The sequence below is a fragment of the Chaetura pelagica genome, unplaced genomic scaffold (genome assembly GCF_000747805.2).
Source record: "Chaetura pelagica isolate M959 unplaced genomic scaffold, ChaPel_1.0 scaffold153, whole genome shotgun sequence".
NCBI lineage: Eukaryota > Metazoa > Chordata > Aves > Apodiformes > Apodidae > Chaetura > Chaetura pelagica.
Window position 1 is genome coordinate 1,511,902 of NW_009952707.1, and position 22,789 is coordinate 1,534,690.

At 36.6% G+C, this 22,789-nt stretch overlaps 1 protein-coding gene across 1 annotated transcript; it reads right to left on the reverse strand.

Moving 5' to 3' along the window:
- Positions 1–1,540: 1,540 nt before the first annotated feature.
- On the reverse strand, positions 1,541–22,783 carry CTR9 (CTR9, Paf1/RNA polymerase II complex component; the record flags this gene model as incomplete). Its single annotated transcript, XM_009994240.1, has 25 exons — positions 1,541–2,204; positions 2,456–2,568; positions 2,918–3,014; positions 3,298–3,455; positions 3,870–4,016; positions 4,771–4,906; positions 6,007–6,078; positions 7,647–7,792; positions 7,958–8,074; positions 10,127–10,275; positions 10,528–10,615; positions 10,799–10,984; positions 11,245–11,333; positions 12,278–12,461; positions 12,566–12,694; positions 12,794–12,883; positions 13,626–13,862; positions 13,982–14,089; positions 14,538–14,645; positions 17,178–17,326; positions 18,524–18,613; positions 19,232–19,349; positions 19,837–20,076; positions 20,692–20,790; positions 22,748–22,783. Coding segments are annotated over 25 exons (3,495 nt in total), but the record flags the coding sequence as incomplete, so codon positions are not given.
- Between the last annotated feature and the right edge of the window lie 6 nt (positions 22,784–22,789).

The window sequence follows — 22,789 nt, forward strand, 5'->3', positions numbered from 1 at the left end:
CAACATGAGAGAGGGTTATGATACTGCAGATGTTCTTGAGGCAGAAAAAAGTCTCCAATATGCAATAAGTGCTGTACATCTTTTTTTCATTCCTGTTGTTAAAAGCTGGTCACTCTCATGCTTACCTCTGCTGCCGGTGGCATGAATTACCTCACATCTCTTCAGAGCTTCATAAGTGAAGCAGTATAAGATCAAGCATATGTACCTCATCTATCAACTGCTTCCTTGTGATTCTGAAAGAGGTGAGAAACCCTGGGTCATGATTCTCATATTAAGAGAATCTTTTCTTACAAGGGCCACAAATTTTCCTCAAGTGTGTCTTTTCAAAGCTTTCCAGCTTCCAGTCTTGGACTCTCACAAATCTTCCACCGAAGTGACTAACATGAACAAGAAGACGACCATGTTAAGATAAAAGTTTTGCTCTAACCCAACAAGCATGATAGCTGTTCTAGTCTGAATGTTACTAAGTGTGTAAGGTTTAGGTAAGGCCACATATAGAAACTTGATACCAAACTAAGCTGCGATAAAAGACATCTCAACTGTTCTACATTCTGCTTTGTCTGCTATGGTTACTAACAGCCCATAAACACATGAATAAAAACATACAAAATGAGAACAGCTAATGCTCACAGCAAACCAGAAATAGCAGCATGGGAAACTTAACTTTCAGTTAGTACTTGAACTGAACTATCAGTAGTGACAACCCAGACCTTCTAAAAACAAAGCAACATGACTTAGGCAATTCAATCTGTTAAAAAACAGTATTAATGCCCTATCCGGATCTACACAATCTCTCTAGCAAATGCTTAGACTAGGACTTGTTGGCCAATGAAAAAAGTTTGGAAAAAAATTGAAAAATAAAAAATATTGGAGTGGTGCAAAAGCCTGGTTTCTCCTTGCAGTTCTGAAAAAAAAAAAAATCTGATTCATTTTAGTCCACCAATACAGCAATTTTTCATTGTTGTTCCTCAATATAGTCTATGAAAGGACTTAATTCCAAAGGCTATGCACTTAAGCTAAAAGAAAGTTAAAACTACTTCCTCAAAACACATTCCTTTGTAAAATTAACAGTTTCAGGTTTTCTGCTTATATCTTTGAAGGAGCAAAACAAATCACTCCAAGCAAACAATCAGGAACATTTTATTATGACACCTGCCTTTATCAAGTAATACAGAGTTCTCCAATTATTTTTTTTTTTGACTGCCAATTAAAATACTTCATCCACATCTGCATTGTTACTTTATAAAATTTCTTTAATATCTGCATCTTTTCACCCAATTTAACACAAAAAAGAGAAGCAAAAGAACAAAATCTTGGAAACAAAAGTTTTATCATGGCAAATGCCTTCTTTAATAGAAAGAAAAATCTCCCTACTGACCTTTATTCAGAATGAGGAAAAATAAATATCCACAGCTCTTTGTTCCATTTGGTAGGATTTTAAGATCCATCTATGCATGTATATAAGCACAGAACAAACAGTTTTAAGCCACACTGGAACCCTCTAAACAGAGATTTTATGTTCCATCGTTTTTACATGCATTCCATACTTGGTGTGCTGATTATAGTACAGGGATTCTGTTCTTCATCTACAGCAGTTTTCATTTAAGAATACACCATAAGTCAACTTGAAGAAACATCCATTAGTTGATAATAGAAAGAATCACAAGGTCACACAGCATTTTACTAAAACATTAAGATTTTTTAAATCACAGTTTTCAAATATAAAAATGTGATTTTCCCTACAGCTGCACTATATTTACATGAACGTTTTAAAAAGATGGTCTGTAGCTGAGATCTAATCACTGTCATCTGAACCACCTTCAGACCCCTCATTGTTGGATCCTTCTGGTTCAGACTCGTTACCAGATCCTCTGCCAGAGCCCTCGTTGTCTGATGCTCTCTCTGAATCTCTGTCTGACTCAGCACTGCGAGAAGCCGGGCGAGATTCGTTTTCCGACCCCCCAGAACGACTCCTGCCCGACTGCACAGACTCGTTCTCCGACTGCTCCGAGTCTGACCGTCTCCTTTTTCTAGGTGATCCGTCACTGTCAGAATCTTCCTCAGATGGGTGGACATTGGACCTCCTTGGACTACCTGCCTCACTACCAGACTTGTTTCTGTTATCAGAATCACTATCAGAAACAATGCGTTTACTGTGCTGCCGTTCTCCATCATCTGAATCACTGTTACTATTCCTAGCATGTCTGTAGGGGAAAAAATAAAGCCAGTATTAAAATATGTTTTCCTCAGCTTAAAAATAAAATGAAACATCAGCATTTGAGTAATGCTAGTGTTATCAGAATGAGAAGAATCCATTAAATTAATTTACAATAAAAAGTGATTTTGTGAGTACAAGGAAAGCCTTCCCATTATCTTTGTTATTATTAACACTGCAACTTCTCTTGAAAGCATGTGTTGAAACTTCAGTACATATAAAGTTAATTAAGGTTCTTACCCATCATCAGCAATTTTGAGTTTATCCTCATCAGAAGAATCATCACTTGATGAAATGATGGCTTTTGATTTGATCTTTCCTTTCATTGAAGGAGGCAGACGTTCTGGTTTGGGCTGTACAGGGGAAAAACAAAGGGTTGCTTGTTCATATGGCTGGTTAAAACATAGTGCCCAAAAGCAGAAACATATCCAGAAAAGTAGATGTGCTTTTAGCAGTTGTTCTAAAGTTATTAGATCAAAAATTTCCATTAACTATCACTTAATTCTAGATGTCTTCAGAAATATCCTTTTCATCCTTGAAGCAGCTATAGCAACAGGGGAGGAGGACAAAAACAAGCTCAAAGGCAGTCTGCTACAAGCTTTGTTATAATTTTCAGTATTAATAAACCACTCTTGACTAGGGTAATGCTGGAGCCTAAATGCATATTTAGAAAGTGATGCAGCTATTCAGTGTTTAACTTACAGCCTTCTTTTTCTCTACTTTGGGTGGACGTCGTTTTTTAGGTCTAGGACCATTTTCATGCTCTTCATCATCACTTCCCTCATCTGTCTTCTGGGGTCTTAAAAAGAAACATTGTATATGATGCAAAGCATAACATCACAAAAAAAGAACTTCACACATGCAAGAACATCAGTCTCAGGAAATCTCTAGTTGATCAAGTGTTACTCATACCTCTTTCGCAGAATGGCTCTACAAGTCTTATAATGTGCATGTGTAAATAAAAATTAATGTGATCTCTTAAGAACAGTTGATTTTTACAAGTCATTATGAAAGACTGCAAGAGAATATACTTAAAAGACACACTGCTTCTCAGAGAAGTCTAACATAAAAGTACCAGTTACCTCCTCCTCTTCTTCTTCTTTCTCTCACCCTCCTCTTCTTCCCCATCTTGTTCACTACCACTGCCTTTCCTCTTCTTTTTCTTTCTAGACATGGGCAGATCTTCATCACTGTCATCGTTGACAAACTCATCAAATTCCCCTGCTCCTTTTTTGGAACGCTGTAATAAATTAAAGCCCCACAATATAATCTATTATTAACCTTCTAGGTAAAAATTTACAAGAAAACAACTCAAAATAGAAACTTTATCTGAATGTGGTTTTGAAAATAGGAATATACAGATTTTGTGTCTACTTTCCCATAATCTCTAGACTGTCATTAAGAAACTGATTCTAAATTTGCACATAATAAAACAATCTTCTGTTATTTTAACAAGTGAACAGAACAGATTTTGGTGATACCACTGTGCTTGGAACTGCTGAGTATGAGCAACCAGTTTTAACATTTGGGTATTTAACCCATGCAATTTCACACCATGGAGACTAGGAGCTAGAAATTGAGAACCTGTACTACTGCAAGAGACCATATATCAAAAGGGGAAAATTAAGATTAAAAGAATAAAATTCTGTTCTACCCTGCCTCCACCGCCACCACGTTTTTTCTCCTTTGACCCTTCTACTTCACCAGTGAACATCAGAATATTCTTGGTTTTCTCCACATATTGAGCTCTTTGTTCCAGAAGTTTCTTCTGCTCTTCTTTTTCTCTTAGGCGCTTCTCTTCCTGAAACAGAGAGAAAAACAACCATTACTATTGTATTTATAGCATGCTGGTGATTATAATGGCAGGCGTACAAACTCTTTGCTGACAAGAAACTGGAAACTTAACTTTTGACAGTCTATGTCATAGCAGAAGGTTGACATGGCAAAACAAAAAAAGTTTTCTACATGCATATGCTTAAGTAGGCAAAGTTCAAAATAACTCTTGTATCAAGTGCTTCCTTATAGTCATAGAACAGTTTGGATTGGAAAGGACCTTAAAGGACCTTACATCTACTTCCAACCTCTCTGCCTTGGGCAGGGGCACCCTGCACTAGACCAGGTTGCTCAGAGCCCCATCCAACCTAGTCTTCAACACTTCCAGGGAGGGGGCATCCACAACCTCCCTGGGTGACCTGTGCCATTGTCTCACCACCCTCAGAACAAAATTTCTTCCTAATGTCTAATCTCAATTTACCCTTCTTCTGTACAGCCACTAGATGGCAGACTACTCAGGGCACCAATTTTATTTCATTATAAAAAAAAAAATCCCAAATATCTATTTCTGAGGCTATGAGGAAGAAAGAGCGAGTATAACCTGTTAGCTGTAACATTTTCTGCTGGTACTCACTAAGCCAAGAATAATAGGTACTGGACATTTTATCACTGACACCAGATACAACAGAGCAAGAGGGGCACATATGTTTTTGACAGGTATACTTTAAAAAAAAACCAAACCTTAAAAAAAATGTAGTATACAAAATGTAACAGAATGAAACCTGTTCTTTAAGTAGCTTTTGGCGAAGCAGCTCCTTTTCTTGCTCTTGTTTTGCACGCAGCTCCCTCTCCTCTTCATCCTGCTTGCGTGCCCGAGCCACGTGGTACTGGGCCTGACTCAGTAAGTCTGAGCACTGCCTGTAACATGCAATGTTTTCAAGTAAAGGAAGGTGGCAGGCACATACTACATGAAGGAACAGTTTTATAAAGGGCAGACATCACAAAACCACATTCGTATCAACAAAGAAAAAAAACCAACTACTTGAAATAGCACAATAAGAGAGTATAGATTTTGAGTAAGCTAAACTTTAAATGGCCATTTACCACTTCAGAACATGTTGTTTCATACTTAAAATGTAGCCAGTTCATACACAAAAAACCACCACATGAATATAAAAGCAATCTCCCAACCATTTTGGACAGCTTCAGAATTGTGGTTAGTAAGAACTTACACTTAATCACTACATGCTAGCAAACCTCATCAGAAAGGCAGGTAGAAATTATAATCTTAAAAAAAAACCCAATTGTGTAAAAGGTTGCATAAAGCATTCAAATCTCATGAAAAATTAAAGCAAGGCACTTTCAATAACCTTCTAGGTAATGTTACAATGATTTGTCTTTTAATATTAAATTTTTCTTCTCTGTATAAAGTGCTTTAATGATACTCACTTAAGATGTACAGTGCGTGATGGTCAACAGATGTTATTTGTATATGACTACGAAAACCTTAGAAGAATGTTAAATAAATGAAACACAGAGCATACCCAGTAAAAACCTAAGATATAAGCTTACAAGGAAATTTATTTGAATAGCCTTGTGTACAAACTCATTATCTTGAGCAAAAGGTAAAGCAAACTGGACTGCAAAGATGCTTCATAATAACTGAACCATGCTATTCACCCACAAGCAACTTGAAAAAAATCTCAATGAAAGCAAAAATGTTGTTGAAACAGTGAGACCTAAAGATATTTAAACAAACATCACTGCAGTCTCACTGACAGAAAATTTGCCATTAAAGCACCTAAAGTTTTGCAAGCTCCAGCTAATGGCAGACACCAAAGACAGGAAAAGAATGAGACAGTGAGTAACCCCACACTTGTATTTCTACTGTTCTATGGTATTGTTGGTTTTTGTCATAATGTTTTAGTATGAAAAAAGGCAAGACAAAAATATTCCACTTGGTGTCTAAATGAAGGATTTAAAAGATTTATATGTGGTTTGGGTTGGTTTTTATTTACCTGGCCTCTGTAGCAGCAAGTGCCAAGTCAAATCTCATCTTATCTCCTACTTTACTCAAGTAACTGAAGTACCTGGAGGAAAAAAAAAACACAAACAAAACTAAGGAAATATGGCATTATTTAAATATTTATTGCAATTTCACCTTAAAACAAAGCACTTACTCCTGAATTACAATTCTTTAAAACTCAACAGATACAGAAACCTCAGCAATTTTCTCTGTGTGCAGCCCCTTACAGTAGAACAGTATAGAAGTACAGAGTTCTCCAAATTTAAAACATTCTAAAAAGACTTTAAAGTGGAACAAAAACCCAGAAAAATTCTAACAAGAGTTCTAAGATTTAACTTACTGGCTCCTAGCAAGAAGGACACTGCCAAACCCAGATTTATTCCTTATCTGTCACAACTTAAGTGCTTGGAATCAGCAAAAGAAAAAGGAAGGAAATTTTTTTTTTTTTTTTTACAAATCCTTCCAGAACAGCCTCCTTGAACTCAGGTGACAGTCCCTTGCAAACAGAACATATCTTCAAGTTGATGGGTAAGCCATGATGATCAGTGCTTTGAAAGCAGTTTCTCCAATTCATTTAAGTGAAAATGACTCTGACTTTCAAGGTTGCCACAGTTTCTCTTCCCATATTCAATCAGAGACATCTTAAATGAAGTGGTTTTGTGATAGAATGAACTCAAATTCATGTGCATATGAAGAAAGCAATCCCTTGCTCAAATTTTAGATTGTGGAAAATACTTTCAAAAAATGGGAAACATCTGAATTTTCAGTTAATGTGTACAAAATAAAGGCTTTCATGCAACTTTCTGAAAGCAATAAAAAACAAGCTTCTAACTGAAGCTTAAGTTAGAATTTGTGTTCACATGTCTAGTTTGCATTATGTAAAACACTAAAATTGTAAAATGCTTTCTTGTAATAAAGGCTTGCTTCAGTTGACAAAATTACTGAATGGCAACATCTATCCACGACAAAACAGCAGAGCTATGAATGCATAAAGCAAGCACCACCTACACCAGCAATATCCAGGAGCAGATTAAACAGTTTTTGTTTAAAGATGGTGACAACTGGATCAGATTAATCACACCGTTTTCTGCCCAGAATTATTTTGTTTTAAAAGAAAGAGAACTAAAAGAACTCAAATGCATTTATGAAACTGCTTCTGTTCTTATGCCATGAGAGTGATTTAGGCTTTACTTGCCAACAAAAGGGTGAAATTTGTTTTCAAGGACTACCAGTTGTTAACTAGGCTTATATAATATAAAGAGATTTGCTTTTGAACCTTATAGGTTGGGTTTGAAATAAATTGTCAAGAAAATGATTAAGTTAGTAAAATAATTTTCAACATTTTTTTTCAACTATGCTCTTCCAAGAAGAAGCACATCTTGGCCACAGTAACACAAAACCCTTTGAGAAATACATATTGGCCACCTGGCCAAACAAAACTGGCTCTGGAGCGAGGTCTGATTAAGCAGTATTATCAGGCCAAGTATTTATTTTCCTGCTAGAAAATCTAGAATTACATAGTGTTTCACAGGAGATGATCACTCCTCTAACCAGATCTGTGACCTACACTGCAAACTTACTGTAAGGGGACAACAAAATAGATTATAACTATTAGAAGTAAGTAATCTGTACCTGTGGGCTAGCTCCAGTTCTTTCACAGCATTAAGCACCTCCTTTAGATTGCTTTTTTCATCTTTCAGGACAGAGGTAGCTAGTCTTTGTAGCACTAAGGCCACATTAAACATCAGGACTGTATCACTTGGTGCTACATGCCTGGCCTGTAAATGAAAAGCATGTTTTTAAGATATGCTACAACATGATACAGAACTACACAGAGAATAAGTATAATTGTTTTAATCCCAGACTACTGACTTTAGAAAGACATACAGATGCATCAACTTTAAGTAATTTTATTCTGTGATATAGGATGTTTATACCCATACCTTTAACAAAGTTTGTTTGCATTCCTGTAATTTGCCACATTTGAAGAGTGCTCGGGCCAAGTACAACAATACTTCAGTATTTTGATGCTTATAAAACTTTCTGAGGCAGTTTTCATACTGAAATGGAAACAAATTAAGAGGTGACAATGGTTAGTTCTTTTGGTTAGCTAACTCCAGCAAATGTTTCTATTCCTAGAAAGCATTACTGCTTGTTTTTTAAAGAAGTGTATCATGTTACATGCAATCCTTCTTTTCACTGATCAGAAAATTATTTCTGCTATTCCATAGCAAGTACCTGATTTTTCTAGAAACTGGCATCAGTCCAGAAGACTCTGTAGGTCTTAAAATACAATAGAGAATACTTTGCAAGTACCATCTATTGTAACAAAGTCCAACAAAAACTAATAATATTAAAACCACTCAAGTTATTCTCTGCAGTATGAGGGAAGGGGGGAACTATCATATTATGACACTAACATATAAAAACTATCAAACTTTCTTTATTTGTTCAAGAATTTTTACAAATTGAAATATATTTAATGTAATAATTCCATGTATCTGATGCAACTAGTTTAAAAAAAACCCATACCTTTCAGATAACTCAAGGTCAAATTTGTTCTGTCCACCTAGTTGAATAACTTGGCATGTCAAGGGATATTAAATTGTTCTAAAATATAAAAGAAGACCTGTCACTGTAGGCTTTGTGGGTCTAGAATTAAAGCTTCAAACAGCTACGAAACTTATCCTTTTCAGTCATAAGTGTCTTTGCTTTGACAATGAATGATCCTCTTTTCTCAAGGAATCATTCACCCTTTCTAAACCTCCAAATTAAGTAATACAAAGTATTTTTTATTTCCAGCTCTAAGACAGAAACTGTTCTGAACTGTAATGGCTGAAGTCACCACTCTAGGATCACACGTGTTGTGAGCTCCTAATTTTCACTCACCTTTAGAGTAGAAGATTTTGTATTTGGTTTAAGTCTGCCTTGGATCTGTATACTTTATGGTAGATAACTCACTAGGATATTTGTTGTGGCTGCAGTAAGCTAGACTATCAAATTCAATTAAACTCCCTTTGATTCCAGTATTGCCTGTTTCAGACTGGCTAGTACCAACTGCATAGTAGAACCAGGGAACAATAAAACACCTCAGTAAATAAGCATATTTCTACTAACAGTTTTACTTTAATACTAGGAAATGAGCACAGTATTTTTTCTGACAAATCAAAAGGTGAAAATTATGCCAGCTTCCCACTGTAATTCAGTTTATACAATTGCTAAAATTAGATTATCATCAGACCTTTTGTTAATAAAAACAGGTGAAGTGTTGAAAAGACAATAGACTCCATTTAAACACGACAGGATGAATCTGATTGTGTTCTAAAAGCATTTTAACAGCAGTTCACTGGAAGACAGCAACTACTGAGGTATTGATCAGATAAGAAAGGCCCTGTATCTCTTAGTTGTAACCACCAAAAAGAGCTTCAGGATAGCTCTAAATTAATTCTTTTTGAGCCTCAATGTGGACTCCAAGAAACAAGTTTGTTTGGAGCAACATATGCTTTTTTTTTTTTTTTAAAGCTTACTTATATGCTTTTGATCAATTGAGTCAATTTTGTTACAACGGGTTGGTATGTGAAGTTAGCTTGCTTGAGCAGGTTGAACTAGATGACCTCAGATTTCTTCCATCATGAATTACCTTGTGATGTTAACTGTGGTGAAAGAAACCACAGCACTCAGCTTTTCAGATAGCTCAGATTGTTATTTATGCCATCATTTGCCAGAATGAAAAAAGGAAGTGTTGCTATTAAATAAATCCCATCAGCAAATTGAATTAGCTTCCTTCAATAACATCTGAACGTAAATCAAATACAGTAATTAAACTGACTGAAACCTCTTTGACTAAAAATGAATTCCAAGACCAAAACTCTAATCCAATTATGTTTTAACTTTGCTACCAAAAAAAAAGTTTACAAGTTGGTAGGTGCTTTGTTAACCCTTACCCATATTTGGCCATTTGTTTTTAAATCTGGACATGACAGCCAACACTAGAAATAGACCTTGACTTGTAAAAATATTATTCAGATATTTGAGCAGCTGCTATGACAGCAGAGAAACAACCAGAAGTCATCTATCCCAACATATTATGTAGTTTAATTTAGAGATGTTACCATCTGCACAGCACTGATGTACTGTTTCTGTTCTACGTAGATATGTGCCAAATTCAGCCACACATCACTGATGTCAGCTGTTGCCTCTCTCACTTGGGCAAAAACATCACGAGCTTCACGGAAATATCCTTTATGTGCCAAGACAGCTCCTAAGGGGAAAGTAATATGCAAAGCATAAACTTCCAGGTTCATGTACTATCTATTCCTACAAAAAAACCCCAATATACTGCCTGAATAAAGCTCCCCATTAAAAACAAAGTGACACAGCTGCCATATGAAAGCTATTCTTTCCTGTGCTTCCACTACATAGTGTTCAGGTCCTGCAAAAGCAATTCTACAATAAAGCCTGAAACTTAAGAATATCATCATCTCTGAACAAAAATTAAGAGTCCAATAGTCACCTATGCCATTAGCAGCATACAAGTTCTTTGGATCATTTCTAAGTACTTGCTTGTAGATCGCTAATGCACGGTCTTGATGACGCTTCTCCTGCAGAAAGAAGTATCCCAATTGATCACTCACTTCTGTAGCAGGATATTAAAAGATCTACCCAGAAGGTTTTTGGACTCTAAGATGCCTAACAGGCAACAACAAAAGAATCTGAGTAGCTAAGAGCATACAAAGAGAAAATCTGTAAAAAAACGACACACTGGGCAGACAGACACCCATTACCTTTTCTCTATCTCTTGTGGGTTGATGTAGAGTCTGCAGCCAGACGTTGCCAAGAGCCAGCATGGAATAAGTATCATTTTGTGTAGAGGGCTGTTTCAATATTCTTTCAAATTTCTTCTGTCCTGGACCCCACTCTTGTTTAGCTAAGTGAAGATTGCCAATCAGAGACCAAGCATCCGGATGGTCCTAAATAAAAATCCTGTAAGTTGCCAAAGTATAATTTTCCCTTGCAAGATTACTTTTTCAAGTAAAAAATGCTGTTTTTCTTAAGTAGAATTCCATATTTTAAAAACCCAAACAATATACACAGAGAGCAGATTACAGTAGTTCTCTCTTTTTTCTCTAGTTTACATGAACAAACAAAATAAAAATGCAACTAAAGGAAAATTAAATTTTAAGTTAGTATTTCAACTGTGTTAACTTTAAACACTTAAAGGGTCACAAACCTGATTTATCTGAAGTGCTTCTTTAAACCAATCAGAAGCCTCATAAAAGTTTCCTTTATCCCTTGCCATAGCTCCCAAGCGCAAGTAGCCTAAAAATAAATGGAACATAATTCAGAAAACAGATTAAAGTTACCTCACAGAAAGAAAATATTTACCATGCATTAATTTCAAAAGCAATCTTTTCCTTGATCTGCTAAAGACAGCAAACATTAAGACACCTGTCATATTCTATTCAAAATGAGACACTACGTGAAGAGGAACATCCATCCACAATGGTTACAATTGATTTCATAAGTTCAATACGACTGAGAAACCTCAAAGAAAGAAGGCTACATCAGGTACATAATTATCCTTCCTCCACTTTAAACAGCTCTCTGGTCTTTGCAAGCTTTGGGAAGAGTATCAGTTAGCAGGTGGCAACAGAAACAAGGCAGAGAAGCTATTGATTAGGCTGAAGCATGCTCCGTGCTGCAGCTTGCTGAGCAAGTGTGGTTATTTGCCTTTGCAGCAAATATCATAAGTCAGCTACTTGGGGCAAGAGGAACAGCAGAGTGAGGAGAAAAAACAGGATGTGCCTTACAAGCTGTCCTAACTCTGTCAACAGCCCTTCTCCCTGGAAGAAGGCCAAGATCCAAGATAAAGTGATTCTCCCAAAGGAACTATTTCCACCCACACAGGAAGAGCTGCAGAGTCTGGGTATATTACGTGGAGGGCCTTGATTGCACCCAAGGGCTGAGGTGATAAGGCTTTGGTGGGGAGCAAATGAGCAAAGGCATGCAAGTCTAGATAAGTTAATTTTAGATTTTTTAAGTACAGTATGATTTACCAAAAAAAGCTGGAGATTGGACTATAAGGATGATACACATCTTTTTTTTTAAAAAAAAAAAAAGTAGGGAAAATAGCAGATAGGTAAGCAGGCCCCAAAACTAATACAAAAAGAAGCAATGACAGATCTAGGGAGAGCAGAAGACACTGAATGGGAAATTTTTTTATATTATAAGGATAGTGAAATTAAATACCAAATGCTTCTTACAATCAACGTAATTAGGATGTTCTCTTAAAATGTTCTTATACAGCTTTTCTGCTTCATGAAATTCACACATTGCCTCGTACAGTCTGGCAAGGTTATAGGACGTTGTTACAGAAATAGCATTGTAATAATGCTCATCATGTTCAGCTTCTGCTTTTGCACGATCCAGCGAAGCCAAAAAATATTTCTAAAGTATAAAAAGAAAAAAAGAATAAAGCATTCCAGAACATTCTTACAGAAAAACTTCCAGGTGACAAAGAAGCTCAATTCAAACTTGGAGTAATTACCTACCTTCGCCTCTCCCAGGTTTCCCAGCCTGAAGTGCAGAGCACCCACATTATTCAAAATCTCTGGTGGGACATCAGCCTGTACTTTCTCTTGCAGAATGCGTGTGGCTGTTCCATAGGCTGACAGCGCACCCTTTGCAAAGCAAGAGAAAGTGTGTGAAAGAAATAATGAGGTTCTATGTGCTCCTACAAAAAGCACACACGTAATTCATTAAGTGTGTATCATTAATACCTGTATATCAGTCTGTTCTAAAATTTGGGCTAGCTCAATCCATGCCTCTACATCATCAGGATATTGTTCTGTGACTTTCTTTAGATGTCCCTGTAAAATAGCAGAAAATAATCATACCTATTTGTGGACACAGAAACTATTTAAAAAAAAAAGTGAAGGCATACACCTTAACACTAGAAAGATACACCATATTGCAAATAAAACATCCTAAACATTTGCACAGTTTGGTCACAAAAAGATTGCATTAGTTTCCTTCCATCATTATTGTATTTTTCTGTAGAAAATAACACCCACTGAAGTAATAGAGAAGCAGAAAGTATTACACCATGAGAAGCTAGAAAGGTGATGTCTCTAGAAAGGTGATGTCTAATATTTTTTGCATTTATTTACCCCAACATTTTATTTTAAAACCCTTTAATCCAAAGGACATGTAACGTTGTCCTTCCAGATAAGGTAAGACAAATGTTCTCTGGAAATCACTAGTACATCTGCTGTCTTCAGGATATCACTAGTTAACTTTTCTTCAGAGAATTTTAACATATATGGGAAGAATTTTGCCCTTTCAATAGTACCAACTACAAATGTGAGACTGGGGCTCCTTTGTATTGCTGGACTTGCTTTAACTAGAGCCCAGTAGGAGTCTCAGTTCTGTCCCCAAGTTGTGGCTCTCCAGTTAGGAAGATCTCTCACGACAGCCAATATTAAATATTCTATATTTACAAACAAGTAACTCTGAGTTTTACAAAACTTAAGGTATAGTCTGATTTCAACTCTGATTGACAAGTTCTACTTTTGTGCCTAAAGATATGATGCTGGCAGAAGCAAAACTCACCTTTGCAATATCCCGTTTCTCCTGGTCTTCTGAGGCCGCATAAAGAGAGCCAAGGATTTTCATAGTCTCATAATTGTTAGGATAGGCTTTCAAAACTTTTTCAAAGCATTGTGATGCATTCTCTTTGTCCCCTCGATAAATGTACATTTGACCCAATCCAAAAAATGGAAGTACAAAAGAAGATGAGGCAAACTGAGTGGCCTGGTAATAATACTGGAAAGCTTGATCATAATCTTCCTAATTAAAAAGAAGCAAATAAAGAACTGATAGTGTCTGCACAAGTAAGCTCTGTATTAACTTTGATAAAACAGATTTTTAAGTCTAATCACAGAAGAGGTTTTTGAAAACTGCCTTACCTGTACATGAAAAGACCTAGCCAGCTGGTAACAACTCTCTGCCTGCATTGCTTCAACTTCTGTATTATGGAAAGCATGAAGAGCCAAGTGTTGCACTTTACCATAGTCCTGAAAAATAGGAAGTTAAATAAAATTTGAATGCCTTTATTTATGGTGAAGCGATTTATTATTTAAACAAGGACAGCTGGAAGATACAAGAAGTTTTAGTCATAGCACTGACTAAATAACAATAGATTATATTTTAGTGGTTACTGTTCTTTCCTCCATTTTAAAGAGTAGAAAATGGGGGGGGAGGGGGAAAAAAACCCACACACCCACCAGAAATTCTTCAGGACAACAGTGACCTTGATCTAAGAAGTAAGCATAGCTTTTGTTGGCTTTCTTGAGAAAAGTTTATACAAAATTTAAGTCAAAAACTTTGTATTTGTCCATCTAGATTAACAGCTCCACACTAGGCACCACTTCGCCTGATAAAATGAGATTGAATATAACACCAGAATCCTTGCTCTTCAGAGGCTATAATGTATTTCACTGTAAAATTCCATAGACCTCTTACCTTCTTGAAGAAGAAGTGATTAGCCAAGTGATTCAACACCATGGGATTACTGGGATCAATCGTGTAAGCCCTAGAGAGAAGCTGAACGCCATTCTTGATGGAATCGGCCTAAATGAAACATTGACAGGTATTAGCAGTATCTCAGCACCCGTATCTTACTAATATCTCCAAAACTACTCTTCAGTCTAGGCAGCTGCAGGAACTCTGACAAAACCTTGCTGGGCTTACTGAAAGTAAATTTAGCTAACAGCTTTTCTCCCTGAAGCATAGAGATAGATAATGGGAAATGAAGCCCCATACAGGGATGGAAAAAAGCAGAGCAGGACTTTCTAGGGGAAAAAAACCAACAATGACAACAAGTAAACTTCTGTCTTGGTGTCCTCTGACATTTCACACTCCTGTCCTGATAACTTTGCTTCTACTGTTTCCAGTTCCTGTCTGGTTTAGGTTTCAACCTTTTACACAATTCACTCAACAGCAAAATGAAAATATTCTCATATTCAAATTCAAAAAGAAGAACTTCAGATGTTGAATTAAGAGAAATTAGAACTTAATTTCTAATTTAAAAAAAAATAGTAGAACCCCATAGTGTTTAAACAGAGGTATCATTATTTCAACTTGCTGTTTACTGAAGAAACTTCAAAGTGTAAAGAAAGCTTTCCATGGACACAAATTTGACTTACCTAAAGGTTCAAATCAATAACTGTTAAAATAATTGCTATTTATTTAGGACAACCATGAGATTTATATCACAAGCATGTCAACTTTAATCTCTATTTATTTCTGAACAGAAATGCCAAGAATGCGATCTACTAATCATCTGTGCTTTACTTCACAATTATTATCAGCAAAAAGGTGCCTTATTGAACAGATTAGCTTTTATGAGGTTGAGATGTAAGATGAAGTCCAATAAGCAGCCAAAAACCATAATTTCAGTTTGAAAAAGCACTGTTTTTCCAAACTCAGCACAACAATATCCCTTGATTAGAAGACACTGAATCATCCTTTGTTTAATTTTCAAAAACAAAGAAATTTTATAATCACACTATATGTCCGAGTTGTGGTATTTTGAGTCTCAAGTTGAATTTAAACCAAATCCAATAGATGCTTAGAGGTCTCAAAGCTCATAAACACTTCCATTAGGAGAACCAAGGGCAGACCTCAACGGGACCAGTGTCATCTTAACCCTGATTTGACATGATAATACTTTCCAGGAGGGAGAAACATTAGAAATGTATAAGCACAGAAAATATGTCAATTAGTAGTTTGCAACTCAGAATCTTTTCTCCAAAGTGTTCTCCCTCCCCCATGTCAACTCTTCAATGTTACACTAATTTTGCAGTGCCAGTTGTGAAAACATTTTGAAGTGCAGATTACATATTTCTTACAAAGAACAAAAAACATATTTGAGTGTGTCAGCTTTTAACCACAGCTTTTCAATGTTTAAGGTAAGTGAGCTTGTCCCTTGACTTTAGTCAAAAGACATTCAGAAAAAAAAAAAAGATACCTGGTTTCATTACTTTCTCTCCCATGTAATTATTTATTAAAACTTGACTTGAGAATATTTTTTGTTGTCTCTGTAGTTTTAGCAAAGAAAACTCTCATGCCCACATTTTTCAGAATTCTTCACTGAAGCCTGAACACTTAATTTTTTTCCCATGACGTAGTAAACAAAGTAATTTTCCACCATTCTGGGCTGACAAAAGATCTCTCCAGGGAGCTGCATGTGCTACAGAGAGCATAACACTGAATTTTAGCAACACAATTACACAAGCATTTTGATTTTTTAAAAAAAACTTAAAGGTCCCATCCTTCACTGATAACTTCCTTAGCACGGACTAACCATCTCAGATCTTAGGATCCCAGTCAAGCTACACAAGTACGTTTATTTTTCTAGCAATACAACATCTAGAGAGATAGGATCACCACTTTATCATAGCTTCATGAGTCCAGTTAAATTTTTTTTTTGCCTCACCTGACAAGCACACCAAGGCAGCCTGAATACAACTTTTAATACTTTTGAAAGGTCATGTGCCTTAAAGCCCAGGACTAATTTCCTGGGACTGTGTCTTTTACCTTGACCTTCCTGTTAGCACGATGCTCTTTCAAAAAAAAAAATCCCAATCCTCTGGAATAGAACTGCAACTTGCTATTGCAAGTTGGTTCCTCAAGTATTTGAGGACTTTCAGAGCATTCTGAATACAAACTGATTTAGTCAACCTTCAGAGTCACAAACAACTAAGTAAGGCTGGCTATTATACATATTATAACAATTGCTCACTGAAGTAACGTAGAGAAATTAGGACTTTTGGGGTTTTTTTAAGCGATTCAACATGTATTCACACATCCCACCATGGATTTTTATATTTTAAATAATTTACAGAAAAACAGTGCTGTGTTAACTAACACCTCTATAAACAGAGTTGAAGATTTTTAACAACAGAAGAAGTTATTCAGAACGTGCTGCTCACAAGTATGTAACTGTAACATCATTCAATAGTGACACAGACTTAAAATTATTTAACCACAAAAGCTATTACCCCTTTTAAGAACTGAACTGCCTTTTTAAGGATAAAAATTTTGCTTTTTCAGAAAAGAAGAAAGGAAACAGAGCATAGATTCTTGTTAAGTCAGACCTACCTCTTTATTATTGAGTTCCAGAACTGCCAGTCCAACCAAAGCCCCTACACATTTTGAGTTCAGCTCTAGAGCCCTGCTGAATGCTAAGCGAGCTTTTTCTAGCTTGTTCAGTTTCACGAAGCAGTGGCCCATACCCAGTCGAACCTCAGCTAGAGAACAAGATGACACCATTCAGAATCCAAACATTTCAACTTTGACTTTTTAACATTCTGGACATCAAAGTGAAAGCAGAAATTTTAACATATCTTTAAAACCTTTAAGCCATCTAAAGATTTGCTGTTTTTAAAGGCAACCTCCCACACTTGGCAGTAAAACCAACTTTAAGAGATTAGTAAGACTTCATTCCTTCGTACACTCCAGAACACTGGTCTACATCTTCAACAGACTCTGATATTAAACAAATTAAAAATTAATGTGATGGAATATATTACAAAAATAATAGAGAAAGGAAATTAAAAATTGCCAGATGAAAGGCCTGGAAATTTCTTAGGCATGGTAAGTTCACCTGTGAGTAGTAGACCTTCAGAAAACACAGATTAACAAACACATGAGCTATACATTTCTTCTTAAATGACCAACTGATTCACTGCTAACAAAACAGTTTATCATCCTCTAACCTCCATGATCACATACATATGAATTCATAGACAGAATCATACTGCCTCTTTCAGATTGCTTGTGAACCAAGAATACAGACATTTACAGACAGCAATTTCACTGTCTACCTGAAAAAGCAGAGTGAATGAAACATAATTGTTCAAAAGTTAGGCTTGTGTTTCTAAATCCACTGTTGCAGCAATGATTCTTATGCTAAACTAGACTACAGAACATACATCTCCCAAGAGACTTTAGACTATTTATGATCCTGATACAAATACCCTGAACTAAAATATCTAAATCACACTTACTGCTTTTACAGTCATTACTGACAGCTTTCTCAGATTTTTCCATTATCAACACATGGAAAACTCACATACTATAGGTAGAATTTTACTCTTCACATGGTTTCATTATTAATATTCCAAGAGCTCATAGTCTTGAACAGTCCTTTCCCTCCCTATACAACTGTCACTTCTCTCACATGCTATTTCTCATTTTCTAATACGCCTTTAAAAGGTAATAATTAGAAAAAAATAGAAATATTTTCCTAAACACAATTTCCTTCTCTAACAATTAAGGAACACATTAAGCCAACAAAAACCTGAATTCCGCTATAATAAGGGATGGGTTAATTTTTTTTTGACAGATACAGATCACAAAAAAAGCCTTTAGGTATTTGAATTAGGAAGACTTGACCTAGTTTGCTAGCAGAGCAAATACTTTCACTAGCAAATACTTTGTCTTACCTGGGCAACCTGGATTGGTACGCAATGCTTTCTTGTAGTAGGCAAGGGCTCCTCTATAATCTTTCTTGTTGAAAGAAATGCATGCTTTACCTGTTAATAACATACCAATTATGAATAAATAGAAATATAAACAAAGCCCGTATAAATCAGAAGCTTGTAACTATTATTTGATAAACCTGTCCTGTGCCAATATTCAAAAGTTCAAGTTCACTAACAGAAAAATCAGGCAACTACACGTTTTATTATCGTCGATGATGTCAGCTACATGAGCAAAACATGGGAACACGTTAAATTCACATTTTCAGTTTTCTGCAGAAACTTAGTTCTTTCTTCATCCAGAGGAAAGACACTTACTAACACTATATTAAGCAGCTAACAAATTAAAATACAATATTACACCCCACCAACCCCTCACTACTGATACCTTCAGCTTTGACAGAGTACACAGCTTCATTGGCATCATCAGGGAAATGCAAGTACTTGGGTCTCAGAAAATGCTAGTTAGCATTATACTTTCTCCTAGCTCTTCCACCTATTTATAGTTCCCAAGTTTAATTTAATCTCTGTCATATGTTGCTGGTCAAAAGTGCACACTTCATCACATTCTTTCTTGCTACTCACACACACACCCTCTTCTTAAGCACATAATTGATTTACAAACTCAACTGTAGAGACCAGGTTTTTATACAAATAGCCATTAACTCATACCAAGAAGGGCAGGAATATTATTTGGAGACTGGTTGAGAACAAAGTGGAATTGTGCATCAGCCTGGTCCATCTTATCACCTTCAAGCAGACAAAAGCAGGCTCTTCCCAACAAGTGATTCTAGATAAGGAAAAAAAAATTGATACATTTATCTTTATAGAATATGAAGATGAGATTATATGAATGAGACTGGCTATGCTACAATGCTTTAGATGATTAATTTATTTATCTTATATCACAAAGTACTTTAAAAAAAAAAAAAAAAGGTCTTCATCATCCACTTCTAAAATTCATGTATTATGAAACAAAAGAGTAACAATCAATTCTTCTTTCCCAGCCTCCAAAAGTTGACTGACATAGTTCTGTCGGGTGTTCCAAGGTAGTGATAGTTACTCCTGGTGACACCACACACACATTTCTGACACTTAGAAGTTTTCACAGAATCACAGAATATTAGGGGTTGGAAGGGACCCCCAAAGATCATCGAGTCCAACATGTACTGCACTAACAGACTTTAAAGCCTGAGCCCTTCAGTGAATCAACTCGTTTTCTTTACAATCACTAAAAAATTTACAAGTATGGATTTTGAAAATGATTTTGGTTTTACCTGATCATACATGATAATTTTGTCAGCCATAGTATACAACAGTGTAGCTTGTGTAATGAGCTCCTTCTTGTTGTCTTTGTTCTTCTCCTTTCGAGCCTGCTGTACATAGTATGCTGCCAGAGTATCCAGACACGTCATCTGATCTTTTTCATGGTCTCTATAGTCCAAGTTACCATCTATGCGTGCAGCTTCCAACAGCTTCACAAAGTCTTCCGTTTTTCCTTGTTTGTAATATTCCAACTAAAAAAACCACACATTTAATAATCAATACTACCCCAGTGAGTAAGATATCAAGTTGACGCTTTAGATGTCACACAATTTCCAGAGTATAGGGATAAACCAGCCATAAGTGTAGGGATAATAAGACAAAGGCATTCCAATATGGCCAAATATTTTTCTGTCATCATTCCAACTTGGTATTTTTACATTAAAACACAAGTCTTACAGCTATTTTTAAGCAAAGAATCAAACAGTTTTCCTCTGAACTTCTTTGACTTTTTGTACATTTTGCCATACTTTCCATAGTATAAATACTATCTCCTCCTTTTTTAAGAAGCACATTATCAAAGGCACAAACCAGGATTGATTAAAAAAAAAACAACGAAACACAACAAAAACCTTAGCATGCAGGCTTCAAGCAGCTTGTTTCATGAAAAAAAAATAAAAAGATTAAATTAAGACTTTAATATGCATAGGTCAAAGAAGAAGAATCCAGCCTAGAATTAGCGATTGAATAAGCCCATTAAGTTCCTGTTCAGAAGTCTGTTACCCCCAGACATAAATGCAAGGAAGTCAAAACTATTATTTAATTACACAAGTATAACATTTAAAGATTCAATCTGTATATATACTAACCGCTAAGGCAATCCATATGTGCAGCTGAGTGTGTTCCTGTTTCAGTATACTTATAACTTCATCACCCTCAGGTAACTGATCAAAGTCAAGCTCAATAACCTAGAACGAAACAATACAATTTTCTTTTCACAAAGCATTAACAATATTATCTATCATTGAGTTCAAAGGAAGCTGGACATTTTAAAGCACAAAACCAAAATAATTATCTTTAAACAAGGTTATGGACAACAAAAGAAGGAGTAAAGTATTGTTTTCTGTACAAGGCAAAAGCGATGGCCTCTCACAAATATCAAAAAAAAGACAGCCTGATGTTTGGGATCCTAGTCAGGGAGAACAAGCAGAGATGGTAACTCAACTTCTTGCACTATAGAATTCAGGCTCAGAACTTTAACAGTTCAGCTAATAACCAACTTGAGTGCACACTATTGAGTTTCTAAAACTTTTCCTACGGATAACACAAAGATCTAGGATACAGTAAAAATCTTCCAAGTAACCACATGCCAGGGAATCAATATCTAAGACTTCTATCAGAGCCCTGAAATTTTATAAAATACTCTTTATGCCCAAGAAAATTGAAGACATTACTGAAGTGGCAAACTTTATAAAAAACTGACTATATTTCTTTCATCGTGAGCAAAGGACATCAACAGCTCTTCATCATACAAGCATTATTTTGCAAGTAGAATTTTCCCATGTTGCTCTACTCTTCTGATATAGAAAATGAGAAAAAGGAAAATATATTCCCAAGGTGAAATGTTTGGGAACAAAATTTACCTGCCTGTTCACTTGATACTCAGTCAGGCTACCTTCAATATTAGTCATCTACGTTACAATTTGATTTTACAGCAAGGAAGAGGCTTCTTTGTCATACTCAGGTTTGCACCCCAATTACCACTGCAGGAACCCTTTCTCTGAAGACCAGATGAGAGCAATCCAGCTTATAAGACCTTATACTTTTGACTCTGCAAAACTTGAGAATACCACCAAAAATATTTCTGCTACTATTGTTACTTTTAGCTTCAGTTTGTCTTGCACAGTAACTCCTGTTTGGCAGATAATTGTTTTTAACTTGGGCAAGCCCCACCTACAAACTAAAATACTTTCTAGTGAGAAACAAGTATTACCATGACAGCAAATAAATAAGTAGGTAAAATAGGACAGTAACAAAACTGATGTATTTTACAGCAATCCTTAGTGATTAATTAAAAACTTTAGAACCCAACTAGTCCTAGCCATAACTTGAGCAGCAGCACCAAGATCGACTACTCATGTTGATACCTCAGACAGAAATTCCTGTTACAGAGAAAAGAGCTGTAAAAAATGTAACCTATGGAGAGCAAAGTACCACTGTGAGAATAAAACACTCAGCAGCAGTTGTGTGCATATTTGTTAAGCCCATGGATACAGATGGTGACAAAAACATTCCTCCATCTATAAGCTGGAGGCTTCAACACCTCATTTAGCTACAGTATTCATTTAGTATCTGCCATGGAAAGATTTAACTTCAAACTTTGTGGCACCCTGTAAATTTCCAAATACTTTTCTTAAGTCTTTTTAATCAGGACTTATGTCTTCATGTGCTTTTTAAGGACTTAAGGCACATGAACGCTGTTTGCAAATCTGTTCAGTCAGAAAAACTGGCGTTTAACACACTAAGGAATTTATACGGACAAGGTCCTGGCAGACAAGCACAAACTACAAATCCGACGCTGTTCCCAGAAGTTTTTACTCCTGAGGGCTGCCTGTGAGGGAAACAGGAGGGAGAAGAGGATGATGTCCCGCTGTCACGGACGGACGGACGGGACCGCGGGGCCCGGGCGGACCTGCCCCGAGCCCGGCTGGGGGGGCAGGCACCGCCCGGAGGGGAACGGGCTTCTTCCCTCCGAGCGACACACCTGCCAGCCCAGCCCCGCACCGCGCTGCGGGAAGGGCGCGACACCCGCCTCGAGCCCGGGACAAAACTAGGAGAGGAAGCGACAAGCCCCCCGGCACGCACCGCACAGCCCAGCGCACCCCTCCCTTCCCTTCCCTTCCGGCCCCCGCGCCCCTGACTCGCCTCATCGGTGTCCCGGAGCGGGATCTCGATAGACCCCCGCGA